This window comes from Ranitomeya imitator, chromosome 5 (genome assembly GCF_032444005.1).
Source record: "Ranitomeya imitator isolate aRanImi1 chromosome 5, aRanImi1.pri, whole genome shotgun sequence".
Classification (NCBI taxonomy): domain Eukaryota; kingdom Metazoa; phylum Chordata; class Amphibia; order Anura; family Dendrobatidae; genus Ranitomeya; species Ranitomeya imitator.
The window spans coordinates 368,531,987-368,548,111 of record NC_091286.1 but is presented as its reverse complement, the minus strand read 5'-3'; the positions used below and the strand labels follow the sequence as shown (position 1 = coordinate 368,548,111).

At 44.6% G+C, this 16,125-nt stretch overlaps 1 protein-coding gene across 1 annotated transcript in view; it reads left to right on the top strand.

The window, feature by feature from the left end:
- COL19A1 (collagen type XIX alpha 1 chain) overlaps positions 1–16,125 on the top strand; it is a 1,728,692-nt gene that overhangs the window by 733,013 nt on the left and 979,554 nt on the right. Inside the window, exon 16 of the mRNA XM_069726653.1 lies at positions 14,947–14,976. Within this exon, the coding sequence (XP_069582754.1) occupies positions 14,947–14,976 (30 nt within the window). The remainder of the gene's footprint in view (positions 1–14,946; positions 14,977–16,125) is intronic.

The following is a 16,125-nucleotide window of genomic DNA, read 5'->3' as shown; positions in this document are numbered from 1 at the left end:
TGCCAGCTTTATTACATGACTGGCATCTATGTCTAATGGTCACGTTCTGTGCTAATAATAATCTTTATTTTTATATAGTGCTAACATATTCCACAGTGCTTTACAGTTTGCACACATATCATGACTGTCCCCGATGGGTCTCACAATCTAAATTCCCTATCAGTATGTCTTTGGAATGTGGGAGGAAACCGGAGTACCCGGAGGAAACCCACGCAAACAAGGGGAGAACATACAAACCTCTTGCAGATGTTGTCCTTGGTGGGATTTGAACCCAGGACTCCAGCACTGCATACAGTAGTTAAGTGCTGTCAATAACCAGTGAGTGAGGCAGGGACATGCAAAACTAGTTGGAGGAAAAGTTCACTGCTCCTCTTTTTCATACTGAGTGCACCATGCACCCTTATTAGTTTATTTTATTAAACTTATTTTTCTGTAGAATGGAAGTAGTGATTAGAACACTAAAGGAATACTGCCCAAAAAAAATGAGGCAAAAAAACAATGCTTTGTCATCATACCGCCGAACAAAAAGTGCAATAAAACAGGGTCAAAAACACGAATGTAAATAAAAACGCTACCCCTGAAAACGTCATCTTGTTCTGCAAAAAGAAGCCTACATACAGCTCCATCAGCAGAAACATAAAAGTTATAGCTTTTAGAATAAAGTGATGCAAAAATAATTATTTTTTCTATAAAATAATTTTTATTGTGTAAAAGCGCCAAAACATAAAAATAAATGAAGTATCACTGTAATTGTACTGACCCGAAAAATAAAGTTGCCTTACCAATTTTACCTCAAGCAGAACAGTATATATACATATATATATATATACAGTGGGGCAAAAAAGTATTTAGTCAGTCAGCAATAGTGCAAGTTCCACCACTTAAAAAGATGAGAGGCGTCTGTAATTTACATCATAGGTAGACCTCAACTATGGGAGACAAACTGAGAAAAAAAAATCCAGAAAATCACATTGTGTTTTTTTTAACATTTTATTTGCATATTATGGTGGAAAATAAGTATTTGGTCAGAAACAAAATTTCATCTCAATACTTTGTAATATATCCTTTGTTGGCAATGACAGAGGTCAAACGTTTTCTGTAAGTCTTCACAAGGTTGCTACACACTGTTGTTGGTATGTTGGCCCATTCCTCCATGCAGATCTCCTCTAGAGCAGTGATGTTTTTGGCTTTCCGCTTGGCAACACGGACTTTCAACTCCCTCCAAAGGTTTTCTATAGGGTTGAGATCTGGAGACTGGCTAGGCCACTCCAGGACCTTGAAATGCTTCTTACGAAGCCACTCCTTCGTTGCCCTGGCGGTGTGCTTTGGATCATTGTCATGTTGAAAGACCCAGCCACGTTTCATCTTCAATGCCCTTGCTGATGGAGGGAGGTTTGCACTCAAAATCTCACGATACATGGCCCCATTCATTCTTTCATGTACCCGGATCAGTCGTCCTGACCCCTTTGCAGAGAAACAGCCCCAAAGCATAATGTTTCCACCACCATGCTTTACAGTAGGTATGGTGTTTGATGGATGCAACTCAGTATTCTATATCCTCCAAACACGACAAGTTGTGTTTCTACCAAACAGTTCCAGTTTGGTTTCATCAGACCATAGGACATTCTCCCAAAACTCCTCTGGATCATCCAAATGCTCTCTAGCAAACTTCCCACGGGGCCCGGACATGTACTGGCTTAAGCAGTGGGACACGTCTGGCACTGCAGGATCTGAGTCCATTGTGGCGTAGTGTGTTACTTATGGTAGGCCTTGTTACATTGGTCCCAGCTCTCTGCAGTTCATTCACTAGGTCCCCCCGCGTGGTTCTGGGATTTTTGCTCACCGTTCTTGTGATCATTCTGACCCCACCGGGTGGGATTTTGCGTGGAGCCCCAGATCGAGGGAGATTATCAGTGGTCTTGTATGTCTTCCATTTTCTAATTATTGCTCCCACTGTTGATTTCTTCACTCCAAGCTGGTTGGCTATTGCAGATTCAGTCTTCCCAGCCTGGTGCAGGACTACAATTTTGTTTCTGGTGTCCTTTGACAGCTCTTTGGTCTTCACCATAGTGGAGTTTGGAGTCAGACTGTTTGAGGGTGTGCACAGGTGTCTTTTTATACTGATAACAAGTTTAAACATGTGCCATTACTACAGGTAATGAGTGGAGGAAAGAGGAGACTCTTAAAGAAGAAGTTACAGGTCTGTGAGAGCCAGAAATCTTGATTGTTTGTTTCTGACCAAATACTTATTTTCCACCATAATATGCAAATAAAATGTTAAAAAAACAGACAATGTGATTTTCTGGATTTTTTTTTCTCAGTTTGTCTCCCATAGTTGAGGTCTACCTATGATGTAAATTACAGACGCCTCTCATCTTTTTAAGTGGTGGAACTTGCACTATTGCTGACTGACTAAATACTTTTTTGCCCCACTGTATATATATAAAGATGTGAATTTAAATAGCTGTTTTTTGTTCATTTTGTCTCCCAAAAATTGGAATAGAAAGCGAACAAAATGTGCCATGTGCCCTAAAATGGTGCCAATAAAAACATCTGCTCATCCAGCTAAATACAAGCCATAACTTGCCTCTGTCAGCCAAAATATGGAAAAATTATAGCTCTCTAAATGTGGTGATGCAAAAGCTAGTTTACGCAATAAAAAGCGTCTTTCAGTGTGTGACAGAAGCTAAACATAAAAACCCAATATAAATCTGGTATTGCTGTAATCGCACGGACCCAAAGAACAAAGTCGCTTATTCACTTATACCGCATGATATAGCAGCAGCATAAAAAATAAATAAAACCAATTCTTCACATGCTGTTGACTTTTTAATTCTGCCTTCAAAAGATCACAGTAAGACTTGGCGCACATTTATCCTGCGATCTGCACTGAGTGCTTACACAGGGGTTTCTGTGTAAATATCTGAAATAACTCATTCAGATGGAACCTCTGGTGGAAGATTCCCTCTAATGAGGCAGATGGAGGCACTGTGGATGCCATAGCACCTGTGATCCGGCTGTGTCCATCTTTGTAGGATTGCATAAAAAGTGCCATCAGCCAAAGTTTTGTCCACTTCTGAAAAGCAGGACACCACTGAACAGAGGCCAGACGGAGTCCAGAGTAACTCTGCTGCCTCATTATAGTGAATGGATCCATCAGGGGTTTCATCTGTCATGTCACCCAGAGGTTTAGATGTAAACCCCAATGTAAGTGCTCAATGTAGCCCGCCGGATAAATGTGATCATAAATGTTATGTAAAATGTTCCCAATAAAAGCTTCAACTCAATCCACAAAAAAGCAAGCCCTCACTCTGGTCTTTCATTTGTTTACAGAAATATAGGTGCTTCCATGTTACTGATATAACAAAGGCTCTGGGAAAGCAAACTTGCTTCTCGTCCCCAAAACAAATTCAGCAAATTCTCCAGTTGCAAATTCAAATGCCCCCCTCTTTTCTGAGCCCCAGTGTGCCTAAGCCACATTTAGCGCCCACATGTTTGGCATTTCTGTAGTAATGAGAGTCCGCCTAATTTATAGGTGCATGTCTGCAGAAGCATGAGTTGGGCATAATGTGTTTCTGGAAAACACCCATGGAGCAAAAATCATCACTACACCTGTAGATAAATTCCTTAAGGGGGCTCTGCTTTTTTACCACTTAAGGGCTCTGTATATGGAGTCCGCAAACTATTCTAGGAAAATCTGCACTGCAGGAGGGAAATAGCTCTCCGTTCCTCCCGAGTCTCTCCCTTTGGCTAAGTAGTAGTGATGAGCGAGTATATTCGTTGCTTGGGTTTTCCTGAGCACACTCGGGTGATCTCTGAGTATTTATGACTGCTCGGAGATTTAGTTTTCATCACCTCAGCTGAATAATTTATAGCTGCTACACAGCTTGAGCACATGTTGGAATTCCCTAGCAACAAGGCAACCCCCACATGTACTCAGCCTGGCTAGTAGCCGTAAATCATTCAGCTGAGGTGACAAAAACGAAATCTCTGAACACTAACAAATACTCGGAGATCACCTGAGCAACAAGTACACTCGCTCATCACTACTAAGCAGTACACATATGGGGTATTTATACATTCAGCAGATATTGAGAGACCCATTTTCGTGGCATTTTTACCGTTTTCCAAGTATGAAAATGTAAAATTTGGGGCTAATACAATTTTGGTGGTAAAAATGTAAATAATATTTTCTTCACTGTCCAGTGGTATAAAATTCTTTGACACATCTGTGGTGTCATTATAATCACTGCACTCATAGATGAATTCATTGATTGGTTTACTTTGTAAAATGGGGGTCACTTATGGCGGGTTCTGGTGCATCTCAGGGGTACCCTCACACCAGTGCAGCAAAACGTGCACTGTAATATTGGCACTACTCACCTTCTGAGCTTTGCACTGTGCCTTAAAAGTAGTTTTCGACCACATATGGAGTATCAATGAACTCAGTAGAAATTGCAAAACAGTTTTGGGGTAAATTTTCTCCTGTTATCATTGTGAAAATGCAAAATTTGGAGCTAAAAAAGATGTTTGGGGAAAAATGTGATTTTTTTATTTTCACAGCTTAACGTTATAAACTTTTGTGAAGGTGTTCAATCCACATATAGATAAGTTCCCAAATGGATCTAGTTTCCAAAATGGTATCACGTGTCGGGGGTTTCCAATGTTTAGGCACATCGGGGCTCTCCAAACGTGACATGGCGTCCGCTAATTATTCCAGGAAATTTTACTTTCAAAAAGTCAAATGGCACTCCTTTCTTCCAAGCCATGCCGTGCACCCAAACAGCTGTTTTTCTTCACATATTGAGTATCTGCGCACTCAGTGGAAATTGCACAACAAATTGTAAGGAACAATTTCTTTACTCTTATAAAAATTCAAAATTCGGAGCTAAAATGTTTTATCTGGGAAAAATTGGATTTTTTTATTTTCCCAGCTCTACGTTATAAACTTCTGTGAAGCATCTGTGGGTTCAAGGTGCTCAGTACACATCTACACAAGTTCCCTGATGGGTATAGTTTCCAAAATGGTGTCAATCAATTGTTGGGGATTTCCACTGTTTAGGCACATCAGGGGCTCTCCAAACATGATATGGCGTCTGCTAATTATGCCAGCAAATTTTGTATTCAAAAAGTGAAATGGCGCTCCTTCCCTTCCGAGCCCTGCCGTGTGCCCAAACAATAGATTTCCCCACATACGGGGTATCAGCATACTCAGGATAAAAAACATGTTTGGGAAAAATGTGATTTTTTTTTATTTTCACAGCTTAACGTTATAAACTTCTGTGAAGCATATGGGGATCCAAGGTGTTCAATCCACATATAGATAAGTTCCCAAATGGATCTAGTTTCCAAAATGGTATCACGTGTCGGGGGTTTCCAATGTTTCAGCACATCAAGGGCTCTCCAAACGTAACATGGCGTCCGATAATTATTCCAGGAAATTTTACTTTCAAAAAGTCAAATGGCACTCCTTCTCTTCCAAGCCATGCCGTGCACCCAACCAGTTGTTTTCCTTCACATATTGAGTATCTGCGCACTCAGTGGAAATTGCACAACGAATTGTAAGGAACAATTTGGAGCTAAAAAGTTTTATCTGTGAAAAATTGGATTTTTTTTATTTTCCCAGCTATATGTTATAAACATCTGTGAAGCATCTATGGGTTCAAGGTGCTCAGTACACATCTACACAAGTTCCATGAGGGGTCTAGTTTCCAAAATGGTGTCAATTGTTGGGTATTTCCACTGTTTAGGCACATCAGGGGCTCTCAAAACATGATATAGTGTCCACTAATTATGCCAGCAAATTTTGTAGATTTCCTGACATATGGGGTATCAGCATACTCAGGATAAATTGCACAATAAATTGCATGTTCCATTTTTTCCTGTTACCCTTGCAAAAGTTAAATAATTAGGTCTAAAGGTAAAATTTCATGAAAGAAAACTACATGTTTATTTTTTCTTTCTACATTCCTAAAATTTCTGTGAAGCAACTGAAGGTTTAATAAACTTCTTGAATGTGGTTTTGGGTATCTTGAGGTGTGCAGTTTAGAATGGTGTCATGTTTGGCTATTTTCTGCCATATAGACCAGTCAGCCACTTTAAATGTGAGGTGGTCCCTAAAAAAATGGTTTTGCAAATTTTGTTGTAAATATGAGAAATCACTGGTCAACTTTTAAACCTTATAACTTCCTAGCAAAAACAATTATGTGTCAAAATTGTGCTGATGTAGACATGTGGGAAATGTTATTTATTAACCATTTGGTGTGATATGACTCTCTGATTTAAGGGCATAAAAATACAATTTTTAAAATTATGAAATTTTCTAAATTTTCGGCAAATTTCCATTTTTTTTCATGAAGTGCAATATGTCTCGAGAAAACAGTGAGATCCATTGAAGTGTTCCAGAGTTATGACCTCATAAAGGGACAGTTGTCAGAATTGTAAAAATTGGCCTGGTTAGGAAGGTGAGAACAGGCTTCAGGGAAATGGGAGAAAATAGGAAAACCTCAGTCATTCCACAGACAATAACAAATTTTCAGCATATAACAGTCTGAACATGACAAATTGTCAAAATTACATCACCCTATGGCATCGATTGCTACATGAAAGCTCTCTTTTTTTATAGAACTCTAGTGCCACCTATTGGAAGTAGCAATCCTAACAGTCAATGTCGACTCTTTAACGAGCCTTGTCACATGACTTAGGATAATAGTCAAACCAGAATCTCAATTTGCAGACACTTTGTTTCGGGGTACTGCCCCTCGTCAGTGCAAAGTTCTAAGTCATGTAACAAGGCTCGTTAAATAGTCGACATTGACTGTTAGGATTGCTACTTCCAATAGGTGGCACTAGAGTTCTAGTCCTCTTCCTCTCTGAAGAGACAATTTGCATATTTCCCAGAGGAGCATTGCGGCTTTAAGTCTCCTCACCTTGACATGCTTATGATGTCACTCTCCGCAAGGAGAAGCGATACTTCTTTGATCCTGGTCAGACGCCTCTCAATCAGCCAAACCTGATCTCCACTTTGCACTGACGAGGGGCAGTACCCCGAAACACAGTGTTAGGAGTCGAGTTTCCTCTGCTGCACAGGGGGAATCTCGATCCGTGTCTGCTGCGGTCTCCCATTCGGCATCGGCCGCAGTGGGGTCTGCTCAGCGGAGGCGTCGCTCCCAGCGTCTCGCTGGGACTGATTCTGTGCAGAGGGTTACTGCTGCCTTTTCTGGCTCTCCTGTTGTACCCTGCACTGATCTGCGGCGAGCGGGCTTCTCTGGGACTAAGTCCTTATTTGCACACACTGAGCATGCCCAGGGCAAGATCTCCCATTGGAGATCGAGGGTCACATGCTCAGGTACTGCAGCACGTCCCATTGGTCCTCCAGGAAGGTCCTGAAAGGGCAAAACTTCGGTAGCAGCTTTCTGTGCTGCAACTATATAAGCTGCGCATGACCGCATGGCCATGCGCTAGTATTGTCTTGATAATATGTGTGTGTGTTGTGAGTGAAAGTCGCTCTTTAAATAACCCTCCCTATTGGATGACTGTTCGCGGAAGGTGTATGTTTGCTATCTAGCGCCCGACTTATCCAACAGCACGTTACACACATAACAGCGTCTAGTTGCTGTGACCGCCTGTACGGCGCCGTGCGCTTACCTGACCCAAGCCTGGGTGGTTAGCGGCATCCGTTTGTGCGGCACCGCACGCACTCTTGTGCCACTTAATTATGTTATTTCTGTCACTCTGACACCCCAGTAGTGGTGTCGAGCGCATGAGGTCTTTATGAACTCAAATCCTAAGTCTTGGGATTGAGTTCTGAGACTCTTTGTTTGCGCTCTTTGTGCGGTACCGCGGCCCTGTGACGCAACAGGGTTCGCTTCCTTCACACAGGGTGAAGTTAACCCATGTGTGTATACTTATTGTACCGCCATATCATCTGTCTCTACTAGCAGCAGGGTTTTCACCTGCACGGTGGACCTCGGACTGCGAACGCACCTAATACCATAACATCTGATTCTTGGTGCGTTCCGCCAGTCCTTAACAGAATACTAGCGCCAAGGTCTGGCTAGTAATGACGGACGATCAGCGTTCACAGTGGTACATCCAGCAGCTGGAGGGTAGGTTGGCGGCTCTAGAGCATGCAACCTCAGCTGTGGACGTTACTGCTGTCGCTGTTCAGGCTGCAAGTGCAGTTGCAGCCAGTTTGTCCGCTGCCACCCCTGCTCCGACCTTATCCCGTCTCCCGCTTCCAGACAAGTTTGCTGGTGACAGTAAGCTATGTCGGGGATTCGTGAGCCAGTGCTCCATACATCTCGAGCTGCTGGCTACACGTTTTCCTACGGAACGGGCGAGGGTGGGATTCATTTTGTCTCTTTTGTCGGGCAGGGCGTTGGAGTGGGCAACACCGCTTTGGGAACGTGGTGATCGTGTGGTACAGAGTGCTCCTATCTTCCTGGACGCTCTGAGGCAGGTCTTTTTGGGACCCCGTGTCACCCACGATACCGCGCTCCAATTGTTGGCAATTACTCAGGCTTCGTCTATGGTCAGCCAGTTCGCCATCCTATTCCGGACTCTAGCTTCTGAGCTGGAATGGCCGGATAAAGTCCTTATTCCGGTGTTCTGGAGAGGACTGGCAGATCATGTAAAGGACGCCTTGGTCACCAGGGAGATTCCCGCCACACTGGAGGAGCTTATTACTATAGCTACCCGCATCGATCTCCATTTTAACGAGCGGAGGTTGGAGCGGACCCAGTGTAGGCAGAGGTTTCGGCTGGCTCCCACCTTTGCCAAACCTCTAGAATCTCCTGTTATGGCGTCCGACTCCCATGAGGCCATGGAGGTTTCTCGAGCGGGACCTAGGTCTCAGACCGCTCGAGTACCTGTGGTGTGTAAAAATTGCCAGCAACCGGGACATTACGCTAATAAATGTCCACGGTGGTCGGGAAAACGATCGCGTCTAGTGACCATTGGAGGAGGTTCACTGGACACATCGGCATTTTCCTCCAAATTGTCCTTTAAAGGGACAATCCTGTTAGGCACATCCACTCTTACAGTAGAGCTTTGTGTGGATTCAGGAGCAGAAGGAAATTTTATGTCTTCTGCTTTGCTCTGCGCCACGCAGTACCTCTGGTTATGCTTGCCAAACCAGTAACCGTTAGAGTGGTGAATGGGTCGACACTTCCGTTACAGATCACACATCAGACTGTCCCTTTCACGTTAGCCATGTCCCCATCCCACCAGGAGATTATTTCCCTTCTTGTCCTTCCTGAGGGAATGGATGAGATTCTGCTGGGAATACCCTGGCTCCATTTCCACTCCCCACATATTGAGTGGACCTCTGGGAGGATATTGGGTTGGAGTGAATCCTGTAAGGGCAGATGTGTGAAAGAGTGCGTTCAGGTTTCCACCACTGAAATACCCGCAGATCTCTCTACTCTCCCCAAATACCATTGGTCTTATGCAGACGTCTTCTCCAAAAAGGCCGCGGAGACCCTTCCGCCTCACCGTCCATATGACTGTCCTATAGATCTCTTGCCTGGAGCAGAACCTCCTCGGGGACGTGTCTATCCCCTCTCTCTCCCGGAAACGGAGGCTATGTCCCAATACATCCAGGAGAATTTGGCAAGAGGGTTTATTAGGAAGTCAGTGTCACCAGCAGGGGCAGGGTTCTTCTTCGTACAGAAGAAGAATGGAGAATTGCGTCCTTGCATAGACTACAGGGGTCTTAACGCCATCACCGTTAAGAATAAGTACCCGCTGCCCCTGATTTCTGAGCTTTTTGATAGGCTACGGGGAGCTAAGGTATTTACCAAATTAGACCTGCGGGGAGCTTATAACCTGATTCGCATCCGTGAGGGGGACGAATGGAAGATGTCGTTTAACACCAGAGATGGGCACTATGAGTATCTGGTGATGCCCTTCGGGCTCTGTAATGCCCCAGCCGTTTTCCAAGACTTTGTCAATGACATCTTCCGGGATGTGCTTTCCACCTCGGTCGTAGTCTATCTGGATGATATTCTCATCTTCTCTCCAGATATTGACTCCCACCGGAGAGATGTTGGCAGAGTCTTCGACCTCTTACGCGAAGTTGGAGAAGTGTGTGTTTGAGCAGGAGTCTTTACCTTTCCTGGGCTATATCATCTCTGCCCAGGGATTGGCTATGGATCCTGCCAAACTACAGGCTGTGATGGACTGGCAAGAACCCCATTCACTTAAAGCGGTGCAGCGCTTTATGGGGTTCATTAATTATTACCGCCAGTTCATTCCCCATTTCTCAACTTTGGTAGCTCCCTTGGTAGCCCTCACCAAGAAGGGAGCAAATCCCAAAGTGTGGTCTGGAGAGGTCTCCAGGGCCTTTTCTTCTACTAAGTCTCATTTCGCTAGCGCTCCCATCCTACATCGTCCCGATGTCGATAAGCCATTTATAATGGAGGTGGATGCCTCTTCCGTTGGTGCTGGAGCAGTCCTCTTCCAAAAGGATGCTCAAGGTCGGAAGCATCCGTGCTTCTTCTTCTCCAAGACCTTCACACCAGCGGAGAGGAATTATTCCATCGGGGACAGGGAGTTGCTAGCGATGAAATTGGCTTTCTCAGAGTGGAGACATCTCTTGGAGGGGGCTCGTTTTCCCTTTCAAGTTTTTACTGACCACAAAAATTTGCTATATTTGCAAACAGCCCAGCGGCTAAATTCTCGCCAGGCCAGATGGTCCTTATTCTTCTCCCGATTCCACTTCACCCTCCATTATCTCGCTGGGGAGAAGAATATTCGAGCTGATGCTCTTTCTCGTTCTGTTGTGTCATCTGAGGAGGAGGAGGGAGAGCCTCGGCTTTTTGTTCCTTCTGAGAGCTTGAGAACCGTGGCTCCGGTGTCGCTTGAGTCTGTGCCTTCGGGCAAGACTTTTGTGCCCATAAATTTGCGACCGGAGGTTCTCTCTTGGGCTCATTCCTCCAGGGTGGGTGGACACTTTGGGACAAAAAGGACATCTGAGCTGCTGGCGAGGACGTACTGGTGGCCGCATATGCTCCGAGATGTCAGAGATTACGTTCTGGCGTGTGTCTCATGCGCCAAAAATAAGTCTCCTTGACAACGGCCGTCTGGGTTACTCTATCCCTTGCCGGTGGCAGACAGGCCATGGGAGATGGTCGGGATGGACTTTGTAGTGGGTTTGCCCAAGTCTCGCGGCTGTACCGTCATTTGGGTTATTACCAATCATTTCTCGAAAATGGTGCATTTGGTGCCGTTCCCACGGTTACCTTCTGCACGGGCCTTGGCAGCGTTGTTCATAAGACACATCTTCCGCCTACACGGCATGCCAGACAAAATTGTCAGTGACCGGGGTCCCCAGTTTGCGTCTCGGTTCTGGAGAGAGCTTTGTCGTCTTCTCAGCATTGAGTTAAATCTCTCTTCCGCATATCATCCCGAGACGAATGGGTTGGTAGAGAGGGCCAATCAGACTCTGGTCACATATCTACGACATTTTGTTTCTGCCAGGCAGGATGACTGGGCATCTTTATTACCATGGGCAGAGTTCGCCCTTAATAACGCTGTAGCCGACTCCACCGGTCAGACTCCTTTCCTCCTTAATTACGGCCAGCATCCGCGGGTTCCTGTGCCTATGCCCGTGTCCTCTGCTGACTCCAGGGTGGCAGACTGGGCAGTGGAGGCACGGGACATTTGGGACCGCACTCAAGATGCCATTCGGGCCTCGAAGGAGAGAATGAGGTCCTCCGCCGATGCACATCGGTGCCCTGCCTTGACCTTTGCTCGTGCCGATTTAGTGTGGCTCTCTGCCCGTAACATCAGGCTGTGTGTAGAGTCCACTAAGTTTGCTCCTCGCTACTTGGGTCCCTTCAAGGTCCTTGAACAGGTTAATCCTGTGGTCTACCATCTGGCCCTTCCTCCACGCCTTGGTATCACCTTTCATGTGTCCCTCCTTAAGCCCGTATACATGTCTCGGTTTTCTGTGTCATCTGCCGAGACATCGGGTTCGTCTACGGACGATTTCGAGGTGAACGCTATTTTGGGGTGCAAGGTGGTACGTGGCAAAAAATTTTATTTGGTGGACTGGAAGGGTTATGGTCCTGAGGACAGGTCCTGGGAGCCTGCTGAGCACATTCGGGCTCCGCAGCTCATTGCTGCCTTCGAGCGTAGTGAGGCCCAAGGAGGGGGGGGGCCCTAGGAGGGGGGTTAATGTTAGGAGTCGAGTTTCCTCTGCTGCACAGGGGGAATCTCGATCCGTGTCTGCTGCGGTCTCCCATTCGGCATCGGCCGCAGTGGGGTCTGCTCAGCGGAGGCGTCGCTCCCAGCATCTCGCTGGGACTGATTCTGTGCAGAGGGTTACTGCTGCCTTTTCTGGCTCTCCTGTTGTACCTTGCACTGATCTGCGGCGAGCGGGCTTCTCTGGGACCAAGTCCTTATTTGCACACACTGAGCATGCCCAGGGCAAGATCTCCCATTGGAGATCGAGGGTCACATGCTCAGGTACTGCAGCACGTCCCATTGGTCCTCCAGGAAGGTCCTGAAAGGGCAAAACTTCGGTTGCAGCTTCCTGTGCTGCAACTATATAAGCTGCGCATGACCGCACGGCCATGCGCTAGTATTGTCTTGATAATATGTGTGTGTGTTGTGAGTGAAAGTCGCTCTTTAAATAACCCTCCTTATTGGATGACTGTTCGCGGAAGGTGTATGTTTGTTATCTAGCGCCCGACTTATCCAACAGCACGTTACACACATAACAGCGTCTAGTTGCTGTGACCGCCTGTACGGCGCCGTGCGCTTACCTGACCCAAGCCTGGGTGGTTAGCGGCGTCCATTTGTGCGGCACCGCATGCACTCTTGTGCCACTTGATTATATTATTTCTGTCACTCTGACACCCCAGTGGTGGTGTCGAGCGCATGAGGTCTTTATGAACTCAAATCCTAAGTCTTGGGATTGAGTTCTGAGACTCTTTGCTTGCGCTCTTTGTGCAGTACCGCGGCCCTGTGACGCAACAGGGTTCACTTCCTTCACACAGGGTGAAGTTAACCCATGTGTGTATACTTATTGTACCGCCATATCGTCTGTCTCTACTAGCAGCAGGGTTTTCACCTGCACGGTGGACCTCGGACTGCGAACGCACCTAATACCATAACATCTGATTCTTGGTGCGTTCCGCCAGTCCTTAACACACAGTGTCTGCAAATTGAGATTCTGGTTTGGCTATTATCCTAAGTCATGTGACAAGGCTCATTGAAGAGTCGACATTGACTGTTAGGATTGCTACTTCCAATAGGTGGCACTAGAGTTCTAGTCCTCTTCCTCTCTGAAGAGACAATTTGCAGAGTTGTAGTTTAAATGTCTGGATTGTGTGGTATTTTAGCTGAATTTCTGGAAAACAATTATTCACTCCTTCACAAAAAAGGACTGCACAAGGAATGCAAAAAGTCAGGAGATTACTTGTAACAATCAAGCACACTATGATTTCGATTTCTTTTTCTGAAAAAAATATTGTGATGTTTTGCTGCTGATTCCTAGCACATTAATGGGTGTTACCAATATAAAACTACAAGTCTGTGGTCACTCTATTTGATTGCTGGCTTGTGAATCCTTACATCGTGTACACCGCATGCAATGAGAATTCTCCAGTGCCAGTATCAGGAGAATAGGGAACAATACCAAAAGTATGCGATTTGCATACATGCGGGTCATGTGCCAACTACACTGTATGTGGCCTTGCTGATTGCAAGTTTATTGAGCAAAGATGGATGCGGTTTAGTCAGACTTTGGCTATAAGTAGGCGTATTGCTTACTTGCGGCCACATGACCACTCGCTCCTTGGCGGCAGCAACAGAGAATACTCACTGCATGCATTGCACACAATGTGAGGATTCACATGTCTGCAGTCACATAAAGTGACTGCAGACTTGTAGTTTTAGTCTGGACAAACCCTTAAAGAATGATAAAAAATGTGCATTTGTAAATGAAATAAAACAAATGCCAACTGTACCATATCACTTACAAGTCACTGAGTCCGGTACTGCTGCTATCACTCCCGCTGCCAATTGAATCTCTGTATTATTTACAGACTACTACACTCCGCTTCTTCTGCTGAAGTTGTATAACACAATACTGTTTACAGTATGTATTTTATTTAAGATTTTCTCTTCCTATGAGAAATAAAATCCAGCTCATCATGATTATATCTTGAAGGTCCTCGGAGTCCGTAAGCAACTTTTCAGGACGTGAAGAAAACAGAGTTGAGGAAACTCCAGGTCCACAAACTGTGATTCTTTTATTCACATAAAATATATGGAGGACATGCAGAGCCAGCAATACAACTTTACAAGAAATGCGGCATCGACGCGTTTCAAGTGTCTGCACACCTTTAATCATGATGACATGAATAAAAGAATCACAGTTCATAGAGCTAGAGTTTTCTCATTTATGCATTCTCTTCCTATCTCTGAAGCTGAGCTGTGAGCTCTGTTGTCCTCTCACCATCATGAATCACCCTAAAATGACTGATACATTTCCTGCCTAGTCTTTGGTATGATAGTCCCTTCTCGAGGGACAACGTGTGATAGCTGCAAGACATTATTGAGAAGCACACAAGTTGTTACGCCTAAGGTCATGTCAACCTTCTGTGGCTGATTCAATCTTCTTCAATTTGTAAAAAGGCAGGGTGCATATTTTTGGTGATTTCTGCATATCGAATTACAAGTTAATTAAATTCATTGATTTTGTATATCTCATAAAATTGGATTCATTGCTCTCTACTGGATAACATTGCTCGTTTTACTAAATGCCATAGTTCTCTATTATGAAAATTATGCAGTGATATGGGATATTTGATAAGGGCTAAATGTTTTCCTGAACATTAAATTTTAGAAAAGGAAGGGGAAATAGCGCACAACTTTGAGGTCGTAAAGGAAATGATCAAAATTAGCAAATTTATTGCAATCTTTTTTTTATTTCAGATCTTTGCAACTGGCCTAAAAGGAGATGTGGTAAGTACCCACTATATTCACTTGTGAAATTTAATATGAATGTGCTGTGACCCCTCCATTATTTTAGGTCTTTTCACATTTTTGTTGCAATTATTTTTAACTCCTTACCGACATCGGGCGTACATGTACGCCGATGTTGGTCTCCTTCCCTTTGATGTGGGCTCCGGCGGTGAGCCCACATCTTTCCCGGGACAAGTCAGCTGTTTTGAACAGCTGGCATTTGCCTGCAATAGTCGGGGTTGGAATCGTGATCCACCCATGGCTATTAGCTAGTTAAATGCCACTGTCAAACACTGACAGCGGCATTTAAATGGTACACCGGAAATACGCACACCGATGATCTGTGTCATGTGATCGTGGGTCACCGGTGTGTCGGCATGACAACCCGAGGTCTCCTGGAGACCTCTATGGTTGTCAGTGCTGGATTGCTGCGAGTGCCACCCAGTGGTCGGCGCTCATAGCAAGGCAGCAATTCTACTACATATAGGCGATCTGACCATCGCCTCAAAGTAGCAGAGCCGATTGGGCTAAGGCAGCTCCTAGTCTCGTATGGAAAATATTGAAGCATGGCAAAAGTAAAAAAAAAGTGTTTAAAAATATATAAAAAATAAAAAAATATAAAAGTTCAAATCACCCCCCTTTTACACCATTCAAAACAAAAAATAAAATAAAAAATACACATATTTGGTGTTGCCGTGTTCAGAATCGCCCGATCTATCAATTCCAAAAAGGATTATCCTGATTGCTGAATGGCGTAGTGAGAAAAAAAGTAAAAATACCAGAATTACTTTTTTTGTCGCCGCAACATTGCATTAAAATAAAATAACGGGCAATCAAAAGATCATATCTGCACCAAAATGGCATCAATAAAAACATTAGCTCGGCGTGCAAAAATAAGCCACTATGGGTATCGGAAAATTGCACATTTTTTATCAAAATTTGAAATTTGTTTTCACCACCTAGATAAAAAAGAACCTAGGCATGTTTGGTGTCTCTGAACTCATAATTACCTGGAGAATCATAGTGGCAGGTTAATTTTAGCATAGTAAGAAAGGATTGCAAATGCACTCACCGACTGCAGTTCAAAGTGTTTATTCCAACAACAAGTGAAACATCTTCACGGCACGGGGGAAAGGAAATTAGCCAGGA